This window comes from Microplitis demolitor, chromosome 5, assembly GCF_026212275.2.
Source record: "Microplitis demolitor isolate Queensland-Clemson2020A chromosome 5, iyMicDemo2.1a, whole genome shotgun sequence".
NCBI lineage: Eukaryota > Metazoa > Arthropoda > Insecta > Hymenoptera > Braconidae > Microplitis > Microplitis demolitor.
Window position 1 is genome coordinate 18,686,224 of NC_068549.1, and position 26,741 is coordinate 18,712,964.

General features: G+C 26.7%; 2 protein-coding genes across 5 annotated transcripts; both read left to right on the forward strand.

Moving 5' to 3' along the window:
- Positions 1–369: 369 nt before the first annotated feature.
- On the forward strand, positions 370–7,831 carry LOC103569091 (synaptic vesicle glycoprotein 2B). Its single transcript, XM_008546191.2, has 12 exons — positions 370–455; positions 544–881; positions 990–1,046; positions 1,174–1,335; positions 3,159–3,321; positions 3,450–3,571; positions 4,305–4,543; positions 5,412–5,729; positions 5,804–5,948; positions 6,015–6,174; positions 7,351–7,478; positions 7,600–7,831. The coding sequence occupies exons 2-12, from the start codon at positions 797–799 to the stop codon at positions 7,683–7,685; spliced, it is 1,665 nt and encodes a 554-aa protein (XP_008544413.1). The 5' UTR covers positions 370–455; positions 544–796; the 3' UTR covers positions 7,686–7,831.
- Positions 7,832–12,468: 4,637 nt separating this feature from the next.
- On the forward strand, positions 12,469–24,749 carry LOC103569089 (synaptic vesicle glycoprotein 2C). 4 transcript variants are annotated; one of them, XM_014441465.2, is made up of 11 exons: positions 12,469–12,576; positions 15,835–16,169; positions 16,673–16,729; positions 19,722–19,883; positions 20,187–20,349; positions 21,302–21,662; positions 21,770–21,996; positions 22,179–22,399; positions 22,516–22,675; positions 23,376–23,503; positions 24,068–24,748. In XM_014441465.2, exons 2-11 carry the CDS (start codon positions 16,166–16,168, stop codon positions 24,121–24,123), a joined length of 1,539 nt encoding a protein of 512 aa, XP_014296951.2. In that variant the 5' UTR covers positions 12,469–12,576; positions 15,835–16,165; the 3' UTR covers positions 24,124–24,748. The 4 variants fall into 4 exon arrangements, with proteins under 4 accessions (XP_014296951.2, XP_014296952.2, XP_053594985.1 ...); XM_014441466.2 differs by lacking the exon at positions 12,469–12,576 and adding an exon at positions 14,282–14,388; XM_053739010.1 differs by lacking the exon at positions 12,469–12,576 and having other exon boundaries at positions 16,014–16,169; positions 24,068–24,749.
- Positions 24,750–26,741: the final 1,992 nt, after the last annotated feature.

Genomic DNA, 26,741 nt, shown 5'->3' on the forward strand with positions numbered 1-26,741 from the left:
AAATTATGTAATTTAATAATTAATCAATAACATTTATAGTAATAATTCGGTTTTTAACTACAGAAAAAAATAAACCAAATGTTTCATATTAATAAATTCTATTTTTATAAAAATTAAAAGTATATATTTATAAATTTTCTTTCATCTCATAAATGTATAGTTAACGAAATGGAAATAAATTTCAATTAAGATTAATAGGATAAATATTTTTATGTGTAAAAACAAATAGCAAAATACATTTGCATAAACTTAATAATACTTAAAGACGAAGCACTGATAGAAATATAGACTTGGCATATTTTAGAGATAAAAATAGTTATTGTATTTCAAAGCCAGACGATAAACTCTGGCAAGTCGACTAACTTTTGTATTTCAAGTCCACATGTCATCGGAATTAAGCTCTTGTTACTGCAAAAAATAGTAGACTAATATTAGTGAATATAATTTTGCATCATGTATGGTCAAAAAATATATTTTTTAAATATCTTATTAGTCGACTTAATCACTATACTAAATAATTAAAAGTATTTATTGATTTATAAGGATATTCAAAAGATTGAAAAACGCGGCTTAATATAAACAATCAATTTAATCAATGGTATGACGTAAAAAGTCGATAATAGGATAATTCATTTGTAGAAATATGTGTTTATTGGCTACGCAAGGCATAAGTAACAAGATAATTGATGGACCAGTCGGCGATTATCACTACTCATGATCAAGATGCCTCTCACTCGGAATACGATGTACGATCAGTTGTCTTAGAATCAACAAAACAATCGAGACGTATTTAAATATGGGAAACAAAGATGTAGAAAATAATTGCCAATCGGATGTTGTTAATAATGACAAAAATTCCACCAATTTGCCCGAAAAATCAGGTACAGTAAATTTGTGTGATTATTATATTTAAATATTATTGATAATATAGAGAAATCTGTAAATTTTTTAATTTATTTAAATAAAAAAATGACTATTTTTAATTCTAGACCCTGATGAACAATCGCCGGCAGAAATTAATACACAGCAGGCGGTTAATCTTGCAGGTGAATATTTGACTGAGATAGTGATGATGAAGATAATGATAAATAATAAGTGTGGAATTATTTTATGCAAATGGATAAATGGTCACCTTAATGTGAAATAATTTTTTTTTGTTTGTCTACCGTCCAGGCTTCGGCAAGTTCAATTACAAAATAATTATTATAAGCGGATTGTCATCTATGAATACTGCATTTGGAATAACCACGTTAGGATTCGTTCTACCATCGGCAGCATGTGATTTTCAAATGTCTACTGTCGACAAAGGTCGACTCAATACCGGCTTTATATTTGGTAATGTTTTAATTGGAATTATTTTTTCTAAACTTCCCGCTAAGAAAATTGAAAATTTAAAAAAAAAAAATAGTTATTGGTTTCGATCCGATTTTCGACGAGGGAGCTTTGAACGGATCTCGAGGTTTTTATTTGAAGTCCTATGAAGCTATTCTATTTTCAAGATAATGTCCGAGTGTATGTATGTGTGTACGTACATGCGTATGTGTGTAAATTAGACTGGGCCAAAAAAATCGACTATTTTTTTATTTCGAAACTGTGAAAATATTATTCCTGATGACCAAAAAAAATTATTGTGCAAGTTTGAGCCCTTAATATTGATATTAAGAGGTGTATCGTTATGACTATTTGTTTTTTGACAGAAATTTCATTTTTTACGCAAAACTCGTAAATCATCTATCTGAAAAATTAGAGCAATGTATATTCTTGAAGGAAATTGAATTCCCTACAAAAAATCTCTCTTAGTAAATTGACGTAAAACGAGTCGTTTTTTTGTAACCGTGCCGTAAATATTAATTTGTTTTTTAAATTCTTTGTTTCTATTTTGGATTTTTGTAACTACTAGAAATATTAAAATTTTTTTGAGTCACTCCTTCGAAAGTTATTCAAAGTTGAAGTTAAATCAAAACGACTTAAATAACCTTAATAACTTGTGAAGGAGTGAATTTAGCAAAAAATGTTAAGGGACCTTTTTTGTAGAGTATTAAATTTCCTTCTCAAATATGTATCTTGACTAAAAAAAAATTTTAATATTTCTAGTAGTTACAAAAATCCAAAATAGAAACAAAGAATTTAAAAAAACGGTTGTGAGGAAAAGTTGAAAAACACAATAATTTTAATAATAATAATAATCTTATGAATAATTTATTAATTTAAAATTTATTTTTTTCATTCTACGACTTATTATAATGATGGAAATATATACATATCTTACGTAATTATTTTATTAGCCTATAATTTATATGTAGTTGGAATAATAATTTATTTTTTTAAATGAAAATTCTAAAATTTTAGAAAAAAAGTCTTTAGAACTTCAGAACTGAGTTTTTCAGAAAAAATTCCGAAAAATTTCCACCAGGGCGATTTTTTTTTTTTTATGTGAACAAACTTGAAAAAAAAAATCAATCTGACGATATCTCTCGAACGAATTGACCGATTGAGACGGTTTAGGTGGCAATCGACGCGTTTTATTGAGTTCTACAACTGATCAGATTTTGAAATTGATTCATCAAGTCGTTTTTGAGAAATTTCCAAAATACTAAAAGAATTTTTTTTTTTTAATTCTTTCGACTAGTTTCTCTTGAACGAATGAAACGATTTTGATGTTTGAGGTGGCATTCGACGCGGCTTATGAAGCTTCTGTGCCCAGTTGATTTTGGAATCGATCCATCGAGAACATTACAAGTTATCAAAAAAAAAAATTTTTGAAAAAGTTTCTTTTTGAAATATCTCTGAACGAGGCCTACCGATCAAGCTCAATTTTTTTCAGCTTTTAGATATTGACAAGCCGCGTCGAATGACACCTTGAAAATCGAAATCGGTTCATCCGTTCAAAAGTTATAGATATTTACATACGTACGTACGTACATACATACATACATACACTCGGACATCATCTTGAAATTAGTCAGAATAGCTTCCTAGAACCTCAAAACGTCAAGATCTCTTAGAAATTCGATTTTCGAAAATCGGACTATAACCAATAACTTCCTGAATTTTTGAAAATTTGCGATTTTCTTAGCGGGAAGTTAAAAATATTTATAATTTTAATAACAAAATAACAGCTATAATTGTTTTGTTAATAAAAAGAAATGAATTTTTAGGTATGCTATGCGGAGCTTATATTTGGGGTTGTCTTGCTGATACAATGGGTCGGAGATATACTTTATTAAGATGCTTATTTCTTCAAGCTAGCTTTGAGTGTCTCGCTTCACTGATACCCAATTACTGGGGTGTATTTGTCTCAAAAACTATCATTGGATTTGCGTGAGTTTCATTATATTTACAATTTATTTTTTCTCTTTTGATATTTCTTGAAAATAAAATTTATTATGAAAATTATGAATAATTATTTAAAGTGGCTACAGCCTTTTAGTTTATTATTAATGTTACAGATTGGGTGGAGAAATGGCAACTCTTTATACATACGTGGGTGAATTTCAACCAGCGATATATAGAAAAAAAGTATTATCAACAATGGAAATTCCTACTATTTCAGGCATTTTCGTTACTTCAAGTAATTTATAAACTAATTAAAAACAAGTATTTACTTACACGGAAAGATAATTATGGGAAGTGTTCCTATGCATTATGGGAATAGTTCCTATAATAATATAGGAACTGTAGCCGTACTATTATAGGGATGGTTCCTATATATTATATGAGAACCATCCCTATAATAGTATGAGTACAATTCCCATCCCATCATGGAAATAGTTCCTATACCAATATGGGAACCATTCCCATAATATTATAGGAAGTATCCCTATAAATTATACACTGTGGAAAATTCCCATTAAATTTTACTATGGGTGCATTGTACCCCCGGACCATAAGAAAACTGATACAAAATTTACAAGTGCCCCATAGTAAACGTATGCGTATAGGTCCCAATCGTGTCGTCTGCGCATACCGTTTACTATGGGACAATTGTAAATTTTGTACCAGTTTTCTTATGGTCCGGGGTTACAATGCACCCATAGTAAAATTTGTAGGAAATTTTTCACAGCGTAGGGACCATTTCTATAATGGTATGAGTAGCATTCCCATAATTATAGGAACTATTCCTATATTTATGAGAAACATCTCTATAATTATAGGAACTGCACCCATAATATATGGTCGTAATTCCTATACTAGTATAGGACAGAATTTCACAAAACTATGGGAACCATCCCCATAATTTTCTTTCCGTGTAGATTTAATTGTTTTATATTTAAAGTATTATATTTGTTTTTCTTTTACAACAGTTTTTGCATGGTTAATTATTCCTTTGAATATAAGTGCTGATTTCGGTGGGTTTTTCTTTCATTCATGGAATCTTTTTAATCTGATTTGCGCAATTCCATCTTTGATTACTGCTATATGGCTATTATTTTTGCCGGAAACACCAAAGTATTTATCAGAGTTTGGAAATGATGAAGAATTATTTTTTGTACTTTCTAGAATGTATCGGGAAAATACTGGAAAATCTTCAGAGGAATATCTTGTAAGTAAAATATTTGAAGGAATTTTAACTGAAGGGGTATACGTGACAAAAAAAAACTTTCATTTAAAAGCGGTTTTGAGTTCATTTTGCCGCTTCAAAAAAAAGAACTTAAAAAAAAAAAATTGACAGTCATAGTCGTCACGGATAAAGCATGGGATTTTTCACCACCATTGTTTTGTCTCCCTCTGCTATAAAGTTCTGAAAAAGATATTCTGCGCAAGCGCAAATCTGAATATTGTGGTAGGGAAAAATCCCAAACTTTCTATGAACGATTATATGCATTTAACTGCACCGTATCTAAAATATTTTCAATATTCTTAGGTACAATGCCTTGAACAAATTATGAACAAGTTTTAATGACGATTTCTCACTACATGATCTTGCGCAAAAATAATCACATTTTTGAAAATTGTTCTATGGCTTCTTTTAAAAATTGTTTATCGATGATAAAATAGAAAATAAATGTTTTTAATATTTATATTTATATGTTTTAAATATTTAAACGCATTCACGGAAAAAAATAATCAGTAGAAGCTACCAATTGGCGGTCGGTAATCGCTACCGATTAATTTCCGGTAGCCATTACTGATTATTTCGGTAGCTATTACCGATTTTTATGGTATCAGTTACGTACACACACACACACCACGCACTTGCACACATGCACACACACGGGTCCACTGAAATTCGTCAGTAGAATCGAAATAATCGATTGCAGTGACCGATTTCGATCAGTAACTGCTACCGATTACCAATTGGTAGCAGCGTAAATTAATCGGTAGCTGCTGCTGATTATTTTTTTCCGTGTTCTTAATGTGGTTACTTTTACAATAAGTAATATATAAATTCACAAATAATTATTATGCAGACTGAGCTTAATGGTTATGGAATATCATCGATCTCTCAATTAATAAATCCAAAAACTGAAGAACAGCAAAATGAAAGTAAAATTTCTCAAATAAGAAAAATGCTTTTTCAACAAACTGGAGACCTCTTAAGGCCGCCGTTTCTTGGACGTACATTGCTTGTTTGTACAATAATGTTCTGTATCTTTTCATCAATGTTTACGTTAATGATGTGGTTCCCAGAGTTATTTGACAGATTTGCTGCTTTTGAATCGATGTATCCTAATGAACATGCAAGTGTCTGTCGTGTTTCCGAAACTACATTCAAAAATACAACTTTAGTAAGTGTTTTAATATTGTAATTGTTAAATATCATTCACCTATTTTATATAATTTCTGCAGCTTATTATTTCAGAATGACAGCGCAGAAATGCCAGATTGTCCTACAGAAATAAATACTCAAGTTTATGTACACTCGTTAACATTAGGCGCTGCATCTATTCCAGTCGCTGTGCTTTTTCCAATATTCGTTAATCGAATCGGATTCAAGATTTCATTAAGTAATTCTTTTTTTTTAACTTTGAGTAATTATGATATTTTTATTCTAATAAAGCATTTTGTTTTAGTTGTTGGAATGAGTATTTGTGCTGGTTCAACGATTGGTTTATTTTTCGTACGTTCTTCGACAGAAAATCTTATACTATCTTCCATTTTTCAAGCACTTATTTCGATATGCTCCACTGTTATTTGTTGTGTTGTTGTTGAAATATTTCCTACTAAATTAAGGTAATTAAATTAGACAGAATTCATTTTTAAGTTAGGTACCGAATTAACAGAATTTATCTGAATTACATATAAAAATTTAATTCTGTTTAATTCGATCGAATTCAGTTGTTTAACCAGGGCGTGTTATATGATAACCGTATTACAAAAAATTATAAAAAAAAAAAAATCACTTTCATCTTTAGTAGAGGTTAAAACAGAGGCAAGCCCCTGACAAAAATCTTATATTTAATTTTTGCTTATTAGTCTAGACGCTGTATTACCTTTTCTGTATTTCATTTCTTCTCATTGGTGTTCTTATTACACAGTTAGAAATTTTATGTATTTGTGTTAAAAAATTACTTGGTTAAATTTTTTGTATTGATTTTTAACACAGAAATCTGTTAATTCAACACAAACCGTTTGTGTTATTTTACTTTAACAGATTTTTTTAAGTTAAATGATTAGAAAATTTAGAATGTAAAACATTTCTTGTGTTATTCAAAAATTGACACAAAATTTGTGTTGTTTGACTAAACGTTCCCGCTTAATTCTTCATTACTATAACCAAGCAAAGTATTGTAGCAGCATTGTCTGCAGAAAAATTTGTATTATAATTTATTTACAATTAAATATATACATTTTATAATTAAATTTAGATAACTTTCATATTTTTTTGAACCGGTTTAATTGTTCGCTAAATTGACATAAGTTCTACTAAGGGTAGATCAGTATACTTGAGTTGGTTAGGTTTTGTGTTTACGTTTATTAGTTGATTTTAACACGAAAAATGTGTTAAATTTACACAAATGTTCTGTTAAATGTACACAAATTTTCTGTTAAAAGAACAGATTTTATGTGTTCAATTTTATTTAACATAAAAATTTGTGTTAAAGATCAACACAAACGCAATGTGTTGAATTAACACAAAAGTTCTAACTGTATAGAATTTAAAAAAAATTTATAGATGAAAAATTTTCATGATAAATATTTTTGAGCACGCAAATTCATGAGATTTTTTTTTTTTGTAATAATTTAATAAATGACAGAAGCCATTTGTTAATATTTTTTCATTCGATCGAACATTTGACCTTGACTATTAATAACTAATTAATATTTCAAAAATAATTTATGGTTTAATTAAATTTACATTAAATTAACATGAAAAGTAAATAAATTAATGGTTGTAATTTTTCATAGAGCAACAGCAGCAGCACTTGGCTCACTTTGTGCACGGAGTGGTGCACTTATTGGTAATACGACATTCAGTTATCTTATTGATAACTATTGTATGATATTAATTACTTTCCTTACTTGCCAGCTCATAGGTATGTCAATAACTTGTAACTTATAACTATATAAAGCAAAATAATGTACTTAATTAGGTACAATAATGCTATATACTTACAGTGAAAAAAAACATGTAATAGTATACAATTATAATTTCAGTCGGTGGTGTCCTGGCGTTGTTTTTACCTAATCAGAAACCAGAGACGTCAAACAAAAAAGTATGTGCAGTTGATCCTCAAACATAATACAAGGTTTTTTATTTGTCATTAAGATTTATTATTCATGACATTAAGAAAATATTTGGTAGGTTAAAGATTGTTGACAGATTTGTAATTTTATTTATAATTAAGATGTTATCATATTTTCAAATAATTTCGAATCATAAAAAAAATATTTGACAATCAAGAATAAACTATTTTTATTTATTTTTAATGTTTTTATTTAAAGTCAATCAAGTATACATTTTTAATAAATTTTTCATAAAACTCATTATATTCATTTGCATGAATTATTGTATGTGTAAAAACAATAAAAATTGATTTCATGAATTAAGTGTCTTATTTTTCTGAATTAAATTATAAATATAACCTTCTGGAAGTAAATTTAGGTTCAAAAATATCATGAGCCGTGTACCCAGACAGCATTCAAGTCGGAAGAACTGCTTTATGACGTCTATTTTACTCCATAAATAAGCCGTAAGTTTTGTGACGTCCAAAATTATTCTTTTTTTAACTTCTTTATGAAGTCAAAATTATGAGCTCCTTAAAGACGTCATGGTAAATTCATACTAAAGTCTTATTTGCGAAGTCAGTAAAAAGAACTCTTTTAAAAGATGTCTTACTAAGCTCGTTAGGTGGCTCATTCGACATCTTGAGAGCTTCTTAAAGACTTCTTTAAGATGTTGATAAGACGTCCAAATCATAAATAAGAACTCATCAAGATGTCATTTTGCTATCCGGGTACTTTATTGATGGTCGATTTTTTTCGGGTACCGCACTCACTTTCGATCATCTCTACACTCTTCCGAAGTGTGCAAAACTTAATGACTTGTAATTCACGAAAAGTTGAATAAAAATTCATAGTTAAAAAAAATTGAATAAATATTATAAAAAAAATGATAAAAAATAAAATGAATGGCTGAGGTGGGTATTGTTGGATTATCCATTTTCTTTAATTTTTTTATTCCCATTTTAAATCTGAAACAGTAAAAACCACTGAAAAATAGTGTATATACACTATTTCAGATTTAGTAGGTAAATAATTATTTGATGATAAAATATTTAGTAAATACGTATTTATCTTTTTTTTTTATGTTAAATACTTCTTATTTTATGAGAATAGCAGTTTTTTTAAGGTTATTTTAGAATAGATTAATAGCTAATTATGAAAAATCAAGTCAATAATGTGAAGTCACAGATGTTTATTTTTTTTTTATTTTACAATAATTTGCTATAAATTATCACCTGCATTATAATTTTATTGATTTTATACGTCAACAAATAACAAGCATAAAATATTTGATACATTAACGATCAACAGTCTTATCTATACAACAGTTTAAAAATGAATCATTGTTTTATTTTTAGCAGAATTGATTAGCATTGTAACCATTTAAAATGGTTTTATCATGATAAAAAGTTATTTTTGTTTACAACTTTTTTTTTCTGCAAAAACACTAATGACTATTCATGTTATTTAACGATTAAATAAGTTACAATAAATAAAAATGATCAATTACTCATTATTAATCAAACATCGCTCCCCTGAACGAAGTTGCAACTGTTCAGCTTATGGTTGAATAAACTTTAGATTTGGATTCAGCGGATCAAAATACATAAAAATCATACTTGGTCTATATTCCCAAAAATTTTTTTCTTATCAAAACTGCTAATTTTTGGCGATTTTTATGGTTTTTTTTTGCAATTTACTGAAAATTTTGAAAGTGTACGGGCAAAATTGACTTCAGATTCAGCGCATCGAAATACATAAAGATAGGTAGGTCCGTTCAAAAGTACAGACCACTTTTTTTATTTTAAGGATCGGTGGTAATAATTATTACCATAAATTATTAAATACTTTCGATACAATCTATGGGAAATTTAATCCATTTATAAATTGGTAAAATTCAATTTCTTTTATTGAGTAAAATATGCAATTTTGTTTTCTTTAATTTTTTTCAGTTAAAAATATTCAAATTAATTTCATAATTATTTTTGTAAACTGATAATTATTGGCCGGAAAAAATAAAATGAAAATTTGTTACTGCTAAAAAGCATTTGTATTTTATTAGATGTTTTTCAGTAACACGTTTTTGATAAATACAAGTCTTAAATGAATAACTACAGACAAAAGCAAGTCTTATTTGACTTATATTTCATAATAATAATTATTATTCTTTTTATTTGAAATTTAAAAGTAGAACTCATAAAATAGTTTACGAAATATTATAAAAAACTGGAAACTTCCGGTTCAAGTCAGAAAAATTCTTTAATATATTTTGTTGATAGTAAAAATAAAAAAAAAACTACACGGAAATCAGAGATTACATGTAAAAATTTAATATTTTTTTAATATACGTACAGTGAAGTGAAGTAATACTTATTTACATACTTGCTGTCTCAGGGAGACTAAGTCTCAGTGAGTCTATGTTTGGTACAAAATAAAGTCTGATAAAAAATATTGTCTTACTTAACCTTGGAAATCTAACAATTCTAGACTATCTTACTTTAACTGATTGTATGATTTCATGCTGGGTTCTCCTGTCTGATAAAATTTAAAAACAAAGTTTTTATTAGATTTCATATAAAACCAGCTATTTGTCCTCATGGTAGAATGTTCAACGAATTTTGTCATAGCTAACAAAATTCGTTCAGTAGGTTCCAAAAATACTATTACCCAGACAGCATTCAAGTCGGAATGACTGCTTTAGGACGTCTTTTTGAAGGAGTCCTCAAGAAGTCTTATGATGACTTCTTAAAGGTGTCATTTTTAAGAACTTTTAATTAAGAGTTCTTGAAGACTCCATAAATAAGACGTCAGTTTTATGATGTCTAAATGTATTCTTTTTTTAACTTCTTTATGAAGTCAAAATTAGGAGCTTCTTAAAGACGTCATGGTAAATTCATACTAAAGTCTTATTTGCGAAGTCAGAAAATAGAACTCTTTGAGAACTCTTTTTAAAGAAGTCTTATTGAGTTCGCTAGGTGGCTCATTCGACATCTTGAGAACTTTTTAAAGACTTTTTTAAGATGTTAATGAGATGTCCAAATCATAAATAGGAACTCATTCAGAACTCATCAAGACGTCATTTTGCTATCTGGGTAGTTAAAAAATTTACATAATATGGTATATAACACGCGGCTTGTGAACACGATAGTGTCTACAATTTCAAACGGATTTGAATAAAACACCATACTTTTTTTTTTGGGTGAAAATCTAGGTTACGTTCGAAGATCAGCCAAATTAGTCAGTTAGTTGAAAAGTTCATGTAGTTTCTCAATGAAACTATCATTTCGACAATTTTTTCGAATAGATTAAAGACTGAAAATTTGTGAAAAAATTAAAAAAAAAAATTTACAGCTTTAACTCTAAATGTTTTTTAAATGATACGTTACGGCTTAATTTTCTTGATTACATCTCGTAGCTAGTAAAATAAGCTTCAAATTACACTACTAACACTTTATCTAAAAATATATCATTCATTATGACGTTCAAAAACAACTATATGGTTAATTATGAATATTAAGCCTTGTGATGCCGATAAAACCGACAATTCTGAATTGATCTGAACGAAACTTGGCATACATATTTTTTGGTTCAAACACTATGGAAAAAAAAATTTAATATGTAAAAGATAATAACTATTAAATTCGTAGGAAGTAGGACCAGGAAATAAATGAATGAAGACACTATGGAGAAATACCTTATGCCTTAACATAAAGTTAAGTTTATTTTTTCCTGGTCTTATTTCCTACGAATTTAATATTTATTATTAAGTATGGTCACGAACGTCGAAATGTAAAACATAATATTCTTGTAGATTGTCATGCCGCAAAATAAATAATTGAATGATAAGAAATCTGGTTCCACTTCGGCTGCCGAAAAACCTGTTTTTCAAAACCAACATTTATTAGATTACAATCTAATGCACTTATTTTCAAACATACTGTTAACACTTTATTTAACCTTCAAAGTTGAATGATGTATATATTACTTTTTTCACTTGTCAACTCAGTTTTATAAATATTTACTATTTAGGCAACCTATTAAATCAAATAATAGCGTTAATCTATTAAATAAGTTACTGTCAAGTACAAAAAAAAAAAAAAAAAACAGAAACTATTATAATAAATTATTATTTCCGTTGGTATAATTCTGGCATTCTTGCTTAATGAAAAACAATAAAACATATCAGAAGACGTAAAAGTATGCACAGTTGATCTTCACACACAATGCAAGGTTTTTTATTCTTAGCCACTAAGATTTTTATCCATGACATGAAAAAACGCTCAGTAGGTTTTAATTTGTTGACAAATTTTTAATTGCACTCATAATTATTAATTAAATATTACCTCATTTTAAAATTGTCTTCATTAAAAAAAAAAAAATCTTTTTATAAAAAAAAATTATTTTTTTGTTTTTGACATTAATTGTCGTATGTTTGTTGAGAAATCAACAATCTATAACAATGAAATTCACGTGTTTATACTTCGAGTTGATGAAAATAAACCGGCACATGTCAAATAGAAATTGACATACGAGTTGGGTTATGTTGTAGCTACTAAAAAATATTTATTACTTTAGATTAAACTATAGATATGTTTCGTATGAAATAGGTCTCGCAGGTACTTACTTGCACTGATTGGTAAGATGTATAATATAAATTCGGACAAAGTGGCCAAAATTAGAATTACCCGTCTCGAAACTTGCTGACGTACTTTTAACATATCGTTTACTCTTTCCCTCTTGGCAATAATAGTTGTTCTTACCCTTGGTTTGAGTTCTAATTAAAGTCGCGCTGTCTTCGTGGCTCCCTCGCCACAATTTCCTTCCCTATATTCATCACTAAAAAATAAAATAAATAATAGTTATGATTTTTTAATCCATAAACAAAAAATAAAAAACTTGAAACTAAAGGTAATTTTTTAAATAGTTTAAAACTAACGAATATAATTACATTAATTATATAAATATATATACATATTTATTTATTTTTTTTATAGACTATTATTTGTTTAATGTTTATATAACAACCACCGAGTGTTTAGTACCTAAAATAAACCATCTTATATAATAAATAAATTTCTAAATTAATTAATTAATAATATAATTAAATTATTAATTATATTTTTAATAATGCAGTGTTAAGTGCGATTATGAATCAACTTATAATTAATTTACTAATAAACAAATAAATGATTAATATGTTTGCGAAATAAATATTGCGTGTTAAAAATAAAATAAAAAATTTTAAATGCGTTTGTTTTGTTAAATTTTAATAAATATAATTTATAAAAATGATCTGAGTGACTAATTAAATGATTCACGTAATTACTTAAAGGTAATTTATTTATTTGCATACGTATTTAAATTAAGACATTTTAAAAGGGGATTTACTGTTTAGACTTAACGCGTTGAAAAATATTTCAAGTTCAAGTACGTCACATGCAATAAGGAAATCATGTATTGTGTATTGTATATCAGATATTCGACATGATAATTTAGTTGATAATTATTAAATGCAATATATAGCTTAAATGAGACAAATGATAGTGATTATAAAACTTTATTTCTAAAAAAAATAGTCTTTAATATATTTCAGCGCTGATTACAAATTCGATAAAAAAATTAAATTCAGATACAAACACTTGATTTTAAATATTGATTATTACATTGATAATAATCAATTTAGTGAACACGTACTTATCTTCTTTTACTTTTTTTTTCTTTCCGTTTTTTATCATAATTTTAATACAGAAATATATTTTTAGTTATATAATTTAAAGTTGTGTCAAATGATCTGTTGATTTCTTTTTTCATTGTTTATTGTGATTCAGAACAAAAGTATAATTATCGGAATAAAATCGTGCGTTCAAAGATCATTTTTCTTCTTTCCACGCAGTTATATTTATTATGATTTTTAAATAAATTATTAATTTATAAATTAAATAATCTAAGCTGAAATCAATTTACTGATTTATGATATTTAATAAATCATCGATCAATAACCTCTATCTGTATAAGTGTTTAAAAATTGTAAATGAGTTATATTTAGTCAGATCGATTATTATCAAAGTAAATCGAAAAATTTTGAAGAGAGGCTATGAATAATTTTTTTAAAACTAAGTACCACTGATGATTATCGACAACAACCAGTTGATAATAATTCCCGGGTTCATTTCTTTTTACTGAGAATAATTCTTGGTAATGAAATTATAAATAACAATAAAAATAATAATAATAAATAAAATGTAAAGTATATAATTTTTATGTTGGTATTTAAACAATCAGTATCATTGTTCTCGTTGTATCACGAAGATTTGCAGCAGCTTATATTTACACATTATATTATTTCGTCATACATTTTATGATTAACACTTGTAATGTTTACGATTTTAAGTTTATTTTACATAGTATTTGTTAATTGTAACGCTTTAAACTAAACTGTGAAATATTAATTTAATTATTAAGATCGTTTTATATGTCATCTACTTTTAATTCTATATAAAATTATATCCTTAGGCGAAAAAAATTTTGTGACAGTAATGATTGCTTAATTTTATTAATTTAAAATATTCTCCATTAGAAATAATTTCTATACTACTAAATGATAATGTCAATTAAGATATTTCATTTAATAGGACACATAATCTAGTGAAAATAATTATCAATGGTAAAAGTAAAAACTATGATTTAAGTGATACGATCATCAGTTTTATTAATTAATACGTAAGTATTACACTGTGTACAATAGTATATACTTTAGACTGATTCAAAAAAATCGACTATTTTTTTTTCTTCATTATATCGAAAATATTGTTGGAAATGAAAAAAAATACTGTGAAAGTTTGAGCTCTTAATATTAATATTAACAGCTGCCGCATCGCAATTTTCTATTTTCGTTTAAATAACATGGGAAAATTTATTTTTTAAGCTTTGGAATTTTTTAGCTTACGGTGGGACCAATATTTTAAAATGTTCAAACGATTTTCTTATGGGAAATTTGACGCTCTATAAAAAAGGTCTCTTATGATTTTTCGATATTTTTATTTTTATTTATTTCTTCAAAAGTTATTAGAAGTTAAAGTTGGATTGACGATAATTTTTTATATTTTTTGACGCAACCATCAACTTTATCGGAAAATTTTATAGGACATTTTTTGTAGAGCATTTTATTTTCTATAACTTATCTTAGAGAAAATTTTCGATATTCCTTACAAGTCATAAGTTATTTGCAATTAACTAAGAATTTAATATAATTAATTTTAAGCAACAAAATATGGATTATTTAAGATAATTTTCAGTTAATTACAAATAACTTATGACTTGTGAGGAATATCGAAAATTTTCTCTAAGATAAGTTATAGGAAATAAAATGCTCTACAAAAAATGTCCTATAAAATTTTCCGATAAAGTTGATGGTTGCGTCAAAAAATTTAAAAATTGTAAAAAATTATCGTCAATCTAACGTTAACTTAGAATTACTTTTGAAGAAATAAAAATATCGAAAAATTATAAGAGACCTTTTTTATAGAGGGTCGAATTTCCCATAAGAATACGTCTTGAACATTTAAAAGTATTGGTCCCACCGTGAGCTACAAAATTCCAAAGCTTAAAAAATAAATTCTCTCATGTTATTTAAACGAAACTAAAAAATTGCGATGCGGCAGCTGTTAATATTAATATTAAGAGCTCAAACTTTCACAGTATTTTTTTCGTCATTTCCAACAATATTTCCGATATAATGAAGAAAAAAAAATAGTCGATTTTTTTTTAATCAGTCTACTAAACTTAATATTTTTTTTCTTAATTACAAATAGTTGATAATATAAATAAAAAGTATCATCAAATTATTATAACTTGATTGTAAAGCTAACAAACTAAATTATATACTTTTTGTTATTAAAATTTATCTGAGCCCTTACTAAAAATTATCACAATAATTTTATTATTAAACAAATTTTGAACTAGTATATATTTTCTCAGAATTTCTGTTTAAAAGTAATCTGATATTATAATAGAAGAGCCCAAACAGTCTTATCATTTTTAAAGATTAGTAAATGTCAACAAAACTCGAAATGGCCCTTTTTGAACTCATCACGTGACCGAGTAGTTGTCAGGTATATAAGTTATTCTTACACGATTTTAAGATTTAAAATTAATTTCTGTTTAAAGATTTCAAGTAAGACTATCTTGAAGTATAGTCATCATCACTATCGTCTAGTCACAGTTAAATTTAAATAAAAATTCCATTGTAAATTCTGAAAATAATTGTTAATTAAATTAAACGGAGAGAGTAATTTCGCTGTGAGATAAAATCCACAATCAGATATCAGTTGCTCACCAATGAGTGAGGGGAGTGGTTGGCAAAGACAAAACCGTGGAACACGATCAAGAATCAGACATTGTTTTACATCAACCAGAAGGATCATATTACTCCCACCTTGCACCCAAATTTCAAACGCATTATTTATCACGGAGCACTACGGAATCGCCGGATATAGCCATGGGTTAGTAATTATTTTATTCTATTTAGTTTTGTCATGTTATACAAAAGTCGTAGGTTTTTTTATCAGTTATTAAGATATTAAATATTTTTAAAAACTCTAACAAAGACTTATTTCATTTTTTATAAAATTTTATTGACACTAATTAAATTATACATAAAGTTCTTTCAATGTTAATTAAAACGTAGTTAATTGAGTTATTCTATATTTCTCATATTATTTTAAATTTTAAACTATTAAAAAATTTTTTTATTTTTTTAATTATACATGAGCTTAGTACTTACTGATTATTAAATAAAAAAACAAAAATTAGAATTATTTTATAGATTTTTTAATTTAAAATTGAAGTTGATGGTCTGATAGTCGGCTGTGAATTAGTTTCGAACCCAAACTCGCAAAAACGATTGACTTAGGGTTTATATCATTAAATATAATAAATATATCAAATTGATACAAAATAAAAAAATGTAATTTTAATTAGTGATATTTTTTAAAATGTTTAATAGGGCTCGACTTCCTGGCCGACGGAGGTGCCGACTTCGAACATGCCATCACCGTCACAGGTAAGAAATCGCATACATTTTTTTCAATTAAATTATAAAATTATTTTTATTGGTTATTCCAGTCATCGATATGTGAAAATTTTTTATCAATTAAAATAATAAATAAATGATAAAAAAAATGTCGATATTATTTTTTTTGTTCATAAAATTTATACAAATAAATGGTATCAAAAAAAAATTATTATATTTAATAATAAAAAAGCATAAGGCTTACAGAACCTCGTGATTAAAAAAAAAAAAAAATTTGTAAATAATTCATGTGTCAAATAATGTAATTAAGAATCAACTCTTGTTTTATTGTCATCACGTGTCAGATGTCGCCATTAACTAAACATACGTTTGAAAAAGTTGTCTTATCGGCGCCGTAATTAAATCTCTGACACTTTATTTACTTACGTGATTTTCAATTGCATATAACACATTGTAATTCGTAACGTAATACAGCGGCAAGAAGTACTTTTTTTTTTTTTTAACAAAATATTTTATTTCTTTTAAGACCTTAATGATGTTATTTACGATGTTTTTGAGAATACGTAAATAAAGTCGCTGTCGAGAACATGTAGATATAAATACTGATAATATTTTCGTTAAAAATAATAATTAAAATTCATGACAAGTGAAGTTAATTGATAAGAATTTATTTGCAAGTAATTAATTAATTAATTAATTACTAAGAATCAATTGAGTTCTTTTTTAAATAATATTGTAATGTGATAAGACACTCTTACGTTTATAACTAAATAATTTTAAATAGAATTATTTTTAAACTTGAGTATGTAAACCCCCTTCAGTATACCAACAAATGAAGTGTTACTCAAACGTTTTTATTATCTTCATAAATATTGTCAGTTATTTTTGAATTAAAGAATTAAAAATATTTGTTTTATGTGATAAGTAAAAAATTAGCCTTGATCATTTATTGGTACCATTTAAAAACAGTTGCTTATCAACAGAAAAAGTATTATTAATAGTATCAAAAATGTAATGAATCACTAAAAATAGTAAACACATTTTTTATTAAAAATAAACAATATATAATAGACATTTATTTATAATGATAGTAATAAAATACCCTATCAAAATAATCCATGTGAGATTGCATGGGAACCCAGAGGAATCCATATGGATAAATATGGATTTATGTAAGAAGTCCATCCCAGGCAGCATTCAAGTCGGAATGACTACTATATGATGTCTTTTTGAGAGTGTGTTCAAGATGTCATAATGACTTTTTAAAGATGTCATTTTTAAGAATTCTTAATTATGAGTTTTTGAAGACTCCATAAATAAGACGTCAGTTTTGTGAATGTATTCCTATTATAGCTTCTTTACGAAGTCAAAATTAAGAGCTCCTTAAGACGTCATGGTAAATTCATACTGAAGTTTTATTTGCGAAGTGAGAAAAAAGAATTCTTTGAGAACTCTTTTTAAAGATGTCTTACTGAGTTCGCTAAGTGGCTCATTCGACATCTTGAGAACTTCTTAAAGACTTCTTTAAGATGTTGATGAGACATCCAAATCATAAATAGGAATATATCTAAAACTCATCCCAGATAGCAAAATGACGTCTTGATGAGTTCTGAATGAGTTCCTACTTATGATTTGGACGTCTCATCAACATCTTAAAGAAGTCTTTAAAAAGTTTTCAAAATGTCGAATGAGCCACCTAACGAGCTTAGTAAGACATCTTTTAAAAGAGTTTTTTTTTCTGACTTCGTAAATAAGACTTTAGTATGAATTTACCATGACGTCTTTAAGAAGCTCCTAATTTTGACTTCATAAAGGAGTTAAAAAAAGAATACATTTAGACATCAAAAAACTGACGTCTTATTTATGGAGTCTTCAATTAAGAACTCTTAATTAAAAGTTCTTAAAAATGACACCTTTAAGAAGTCATCATAAGACTTCTTGATGACTCCTTCAAAAAGACGTCGTAAAGCAGTCATTCCGACTTGAATGCTGTCTGGGATCAAAACGTCATTTTGCTATCTAGGCATCGAAATTGATATAGGAATGCATGGATTTACATGAGATTTTAGATAGGAAACTATGGGTCTGGATTCCGATATAGGAACTTGACATAGAAATTTGAATGTATGGATTTCTTTGCGGAAAATCCATAGGAATCTGGGTTTTTTTATAAGTAATTTTTATGTTTGTGGTTTATTAACATGCAAATATGAAGAAAAGAACAGATTAATATTCATGTAGGAAACCATACAGAAGCCTATCTGAAAACGCCATGTAAAAACCCACGTAAGAATCTAGGCTGGATTCCCATATGAATTCTTTTGGTAGGGTATTTATGACTAATAATTGACTGATAATTGACTAAATAATTGAATATTTAACGAAAAAATATACGCTGAATATTTTGTTACTGATATCTAGTATAAAATATGAGCAAAAATATTTTATTGTTCTTTCTTTATCTTCACCATATTTGGTTGTAATCATGTTTAATTTGGTTTTTTATCAGTAAATAAAATTATGCAAATACTTTTCATCTGACAGTGAAGCCAAATTTTTTTCATGTCAAAATTAGTTATGAATTGAAACAATTAAATCAATGTGAATATAGTTTTATGGGCTGCCTAATGTAAATTAATCATTTATTTAAATGTTATCTTAACTAATTATAGAAAGAAATTTATTAAATTTAAAAAGTAATTATTTAATTTTCTAAGTCATGTGTAAACTATTTTTTTTTTTGTACTTTTTTAATATAATAGTCTTATCCAACTCATATTTTGTATAACAAAATTTTGGAAAGGTGTTTTGATTTAGTACCACCACTAAATTTTTTTATAACGATACTTTGATGATTAGATGATTATTTCAATAGAATATTTGAAATTTTCTGATTTTTATGCTTCTATTTAAATTCCCGCCGTTTTCGGGTGGAATTTGAACAGTAATAAAATTTTCAATATTAGTGAAATCGGGCTTGTAAATTACCTTGATAATAAAAAAATTTTTAAATAATTGACAGGTTTTGGTAAATTCCACTACATGCTGCTGACTATTTGCGGCCTAATTTACATGGATACAGCGATAGGAGTAACAATAATATCATTCGTTCTACCTGCAGCACAATGCGACCTTCAAATGGATTCAACATCCAAAGGATGGCTCACGGCATCGCCCATGTTCGGTAATTTTATATTACATCACTATAAATTTTACAATCGCTACAATAATACTTTAATAATCATTATACAATATTTATCTATCGAATAATAGGTTTATTATTAATTCAATGCCTTTTCAATAGTTCTTGTCTATAAACTCGACCCAGAAAATAAATTATTGATTGTAGAAGCCACATTAAATTTAAAGTTCAGAGGCTTCTTCAACATTTTTAATGTAGTGTTATGAATAATGACCTAATGATTAATTACTTTTAAAGGATAATTAACTTGAATTTTTTGTTGATTTATAAAACTGTTCTATTCAGGAATGGTAATAGGGTCATATTTTTGGGGATGTCTGGCTGATACGAAAGGTCGTAAAGTGGTTCTTATCGCAACTTTAATGATGGATGGAATAGTAGGAGTTATATCTTCTTTTGTTCAACATTTTTGGGCTTTTTTGATCTTTAGATTCTTCAATGGATTTGCGTAAGCTATTTTTACACTTCAATTTTACGATAATAATAAACTTAAAGCAATGAAAATTATTTCTTCAATAGTTTGTAATCAATTATTAACGAAAAATTTTTTCAATTATTTATGTAAAGTAATAATTAGGGACAAGATTTTTGTCCTAATTTTAAAATTAATTGGTCAAACGGTTAATTTCACGGCGAAAATATTGGTCTTACAAAAAAACTTTTCAAACAAAAGTTTTAGAAAATTAAATTTTCTAGAAAAAATGTCTCTTATGATTTTTTTATACGACCCATATTTCCACCTTAAATCCAGAATTGGGATTCATAATGAATGATTCAAATTTTTGTTAATTATGAAAATCTTAATTTTAAAATTACGGCGAAAATATTGGCCGTATAAAAAAATCATAAGATACATTTTTTTTAGAAAATTAAATTTTCTACAACTTTTGTTTAAAACTTTTTTTTATACGGTGAATATTTTCATCGTAATTCTAAAATTGAGATTCATAATGAATGATTCAAATTTTTGTTAATTATGAAAATCTTAATTTTGAAATTACGGTGAAAATATTAGCCGTATAAGAAAATCATAAGATACATTTTTTCTAGAAAATTAAATTTCCTATAACTTTTCTTCAAAACATATTTTTATACGGTGACTATTTCTACCGTAATTTCAAAATCAAGATTCATAATGAATGATTTAAATTTTTTTTAATCATGAAAATTTTAGTTTTAAAATTACGGCTTTCGTATTAGTCCTAAGAAAAAATTATAAGAAAGATTTTTTTTATAAAATTAAATTTTGAACAACTTTTATTTGAAAAATTTTTTTATACGACCAATATTTCCGCTGTAATATAAAAAATTAGACACCATTTATTTTTAATTGTTATTTTTAAATCAAAGCTAAAATCCTAGCCCTAGTAATAATTTATATAATTCATTCATATATTAAGGATAACTGGAGCAATGGGAATATGCTTCCCATACTTGGGCGAATTCCAACCTACAAAATATCGTGAGAAGATACTATGCTGGATGGAAATGTTTTGGACTATTGGTGTTATTGCCTTGCCATTGATTGCTTGGTTAATAGTACCTTTAGACTTCACTTATTCATCCGATTCTTTTTATTTCAAATCATGGAATCTCTTCGTTGCTCTATGTGCACTTCCTTCACTCACATTATCGCTCTGGCTGTTTGCCTTTCCCGAGAGCCCGAAATTTCTTCTCGAGTGCGGCGAAACTGATAAAGCATTAGAAGTTTTTAGATGGATCTATTCCCAAAACACAGGACAAGAAATGGAATCATATCCTGTAAGAAATTCCTCATTTTCGAATCATTTAATTCATTGTATACAATGAAGAAAATTATACCTATATTTTGAGATAAAAACATGTGTGTTTATTTTTTTTGCTTTAAGGTTAAATCATTACAAGAAAAGTCAAATCCAAAAGATATTAGTACAAGGACTCTGAGGTTACATAAACATAAAGAATTAAAAGTTCTTTGTTCAGAAGTTTGGGAACTTACAAAAGCATTGTGTAAACCTCCTTATCTTCGTAATACTGCTCTTGCTTGCGCAATACAATTTGGGCTTACGAGCAGTTACTACACACTTATGGTGTGGTTTCCTGAGTTATTTACGAGGTAAAAAATAACAATATTTACGTATATAATTTTTTAAATTTTATAGTAATATTTCCGAGTCGAAAAATTTGATCTGATTTTTACGCGACACAATGCGAATCAAAAGTTATGAAAATAGCTATAAATTAAAATATATATTCTGTATAGAATTTTTCCAAATAAACATCAAAATTATGTTATAGGTTTGAAGAGTTTGAAGCTGAGCATCCCGGCGAAACAACTTCAGTTTGCATAGTTTCATCTATTTCACATAATACTACTGACACATTCGATTCTTATGGATGTGGAACAGTGATTACATCTGATGTGTATCTTCATACTGTTTATATCGGACTTGCTTGTTTGCCAGGCTCAATAATACTTCCCATTTTCATTCATAAAGTCGGTGCCAAACTTTTCATCAGTGAGTATGCTATTAATTATTTTAAATTAACGATTAATAAAATGTAATGGAATATCTATTCAACATAATTTAATAATTATAATTATCAGATATATTTTATCAATCAAATTTTTCAGTTGTTTCATTGATAATTTCTGGCGCTGTTACCATTGGATTTTACTACGTTGTAAATTCTGATCAAAATTTAATACTGTCATGTGTGTTTGAAGCACTTACTTCTCTAGGAATTTCCCTTGTCTACTGTGTAATAGTAGATATGTTTCCAACTAATTTAAGGTAATTAGACGTTACTTTTAAGATTAATAAATCAATGTTTTTGCATACCCTGATAGCCAAGTTGACAAACTACTGCAGCAACTTATCACCAAGTTAGCCGCAAAAATTTCCATTCCTATAAATTGACGGCAATTTTCTGAGAAAGAGTAGCAAAAGTTGGGATTTCATTAATTGACAGCAAGTTGTCTTCAATTGAAACGAAGGAAATCAGAGTTTTAGCTCAGAAATTAAAATGAAACTTTTGACATCTCGATGACGTACAGTATATATAAAAAATTTCAGTTAAACTATTCAGCTCTCATACGTAAAATAACATGTAAATTGGACGTAAAATTAAAGCTGCTATTTAACGTCATTTATAAGTAATTTTACATGGCGGAGGGAGCAAAAAATGGAGATTAAATTTTTTATATTTAGTCATCGAGATGTCAAATGTTTCAAATCAATTTTTGAATTAAAATGTTGATTAATATTATGAGGTTGAGCTCACTAGCTATTTGAGAGTATTATCAAAAAGTTGTCAATGGGTTGCAGCAGTGGATTGTCGTCAACTTTCTGGGAAAGTTGATAACAACTTGTAGTCAACAGTTACAATAGCTGAAAGTTGTCGACAAGTTGGACACAACTAATATACACCAATTTTCTGATCAGATTCTTGCTATCAGGGATAATTAATTTAATATTTTACTTATGTTATCAGGGTAATGGCAGCAGCATTATCTCTTACCATGGGGAGATTAGGTGCGCTTGTTGGTAATTTAGTATTCGGATATCTCATTGATCTGGCTTGTATAGTACCTGTCGCGCTTTTTGCGGCCTTTTTATTCGGTAAGTTGATTTTTTCCTCATAAGATCATAAATATAGAAAAATAATCTAATATTCCTAAATCTTAACTTTGATTATATATTCAGCAATTAAATAATTTTATTTTATTTCAAACGTATGCTCATTAACAATATCATCTATTGAGATGATCCATGTGAAATTTAAATGATAGAAAATTAAATTTATCGAAAAGTGATGAGCCCTTATTTGTAGAGCGGTGATTGATAAATTTCCAAACTTTAAAAAAAACTTTTCCCATGATATTTAAATCGGAAATCGAAAATTGCGATGAGGTGGTTATTAATATTAATATTAAGAGCTTTTAAACTTCAACAGTATTTTTTTTTGTCTTCCGAACAATATTTTCCGTATAGTTTTTGAAAAAAAATAGTCGATTTTTTTGAATCAGTCTATTGTGTCTATAAATGGAGCTCCAATTTCGAATCTATAAAAATACTTTATCATGGCTTTGAAATAAATTTTTTTATCGCATACACGATCCATGCTTTAGCATATTTTATAAATCGTTTATTACAATATAATAATATATTTTTACTTTATTTCAGTGTGTGGATTACTTTCAATCTTATTACCACGAACTGGCAAAGAAACTTTGGATTGATCTAAGTAAAGAATACGCGTCCATTAATAAATTGTTACGCCTTCAACAAATAAAAAAAATGAATCAATAATTAGATATACTCGCGAATTAGTTAATAAGCTCAATGTACCAAAGGGAACGTATAGCTTATGTTTATTTTCTATTTTAGATCTTTCGGGTTCAGTTTTGAACGACGTATAATAATTATAACTGTTGTTTGTTTTATATACTTTATAAAAATAGATATAGATATGATTAAGTAGGCAAAAATAATATAATGTTATTAAATTTGTATAAAATAATAATATCGCGGCGTTTGTGAGTGTGATGGTTATATCAAATAAGTATTTATTTGTTCTCATATTTTATAGTTGTAGTTAGTGAAATTTGTCTTTTTAAAAATTTAACGTGCCTATTTAATTTATGCTTTACTAATTATTAATTTATAGAGGAGATCGGATTATTTTAAGTATCAAATATTTATATTGATAATTTATAAAATCATTTTTTTTTTATTCAAGTATTGTAGAAAAAAAAACATTCCAATGTGTTTTTACTTATACTGTTTAAATAAAAAAATCTTTGATTATCAAATTAGATAAAGTAGAAATTAATAGATAAATATAAAAAACGACTTTGATCTCTTCTATGTATATATAAACATATGTAAATCGTTTTTCTTAATATTTTACGTCAATGTAATATCATTAGCTTAATTATTATATATGATATGTAATAGTTTGCCGTTATTTATGTTATGAGTGCCTTTAAATTATTTTTAAACATCGATTGTAATTTAAATTTTAAGAAATCGTATTGTATTTAGTAGTGAACATTTTGTAGATACCATGTTGTAAAAAATATAATTTATACGAGTTAAATGGTATTTTTTTGATTGATTGTTCCCTAACACAATAAAAAATATAATAAATATGTACAATGATAATAAATTTATATTTTCGGTTGTTTTACGAGACATTATATTTTGAAAAATAACAAAATACTGAAATCACTAAGGGGATTTAATCATTTTTTTCTTGGTTTAATCAACTTTTTTTTCTTAGTCGGAGCATACGAAATTTCTCGCGCTAAAAAAATAGTATTTATTTTTACTCAAGGTTTTTAATCCTTTTACTGGCGCACGCGCGTTCATTTTTTTCAGCGTTGAATTATTTGATTTCGTCAGGAAAATAAATTAAATTATTTATCTCCGTTCAATGTACCAAAGTATGTATTTAAACGTGTCATCTTAGATCTTATTCTCTATGATGACTTCAATTTAAATCTTCAGGATTTTGAACGGACTGTTGCGTTGAAAATTTTAACGGCGATTCGCGCCAAATTATAATCTCTACAGTACGATATTAATTTCTAATAAATATGGCTGAGTTGCTGATACACTAGTCCCAAAAATTAAGAGATAGAAAAAAAATTCGAAATTTTTGGGTGATTTTCAACATGCTGTAACTCGGTAAAAAAAGGTAAACCTTATTTAAAAAATTAATAATATTTAATAATCAACATTATTCTTCAAACTAAAATTTTGTTCTAATACTTAAAACTACAAAAAATAACTACACGGAAAAAATTGAATATTAAAAATTAATAAAAATAAAATAATTAACAGTAAAAAGTGGAATCTGTTATCAATAATGAGTACTATCATGTGCTTAATGCAAAGTAGTTTACTAATTTTTGTAGATTCCTAAAAACTACTATCAATTATTTCAAACGTAAGTAAATATTATTATTTTTAGGTATAATACGTGACTTGTTAGTGAAAGTTAATTAATTTATGGTATAATCTATCAAAAAGTAATGATTGGCTAAATTAAGAATTAGTATCTTAGATACTGATTTTTCCAGTCGAAAATTGCAAAAGTTACTAACGTTTATTTTATAAATTCGATATCACTGATCAATTATCAGCTTAAAATATCATTTATTCATCATTATAAATTAATTTACAGTATACAGAAATCGAATAAATGGCAAATAATAAAATGAAAAATTAGTATACTAGATACTGATTTTTTTGCTTATAAAAATACCAAAAATTTTTAATTCTTATTTTATAAATTCTATCCCATTGACTAATAATTAATATAAAATGTTATTTATTTGTTATTATAAATTAATTTATTATATACATATATCGAATAAGTGGTAAATAATAAAATGAAAAATTCGTATACTAGATCTTTATATATTAATATGTACGTTTACTAATTTTTCGGTTCCTCATTTTTAAAATTTTTCTATGTTTATTTGAATAGTCATAACTGTAGATAGCAATTTATCGATTTTTTTTCATATTAATTTTAATACACGAAATTACAAATTTTGCTCTTCTGTGTGTATCAAATTTTAATTCAAATAATAGCCATTTTGTGATATATATAATGATCCTGGTTTGATATTAGTATCGAATATACTAATTTTAAGTCGAAAATAAACTACAAACTATTCAAATTTTGAGCATCATTTTTTTTCGTGCAAAAAAAAATTATAGTTTTTCATTTTATTTAATCATTTATATTGAGTGATTTAATCTCACCCCAATTACTCAAAAAAAAAAAAACTAATATCCTCTTTTTTTATCTCAGACCCCTTTCCCCCCTTAAGCAAATAAATGAAGA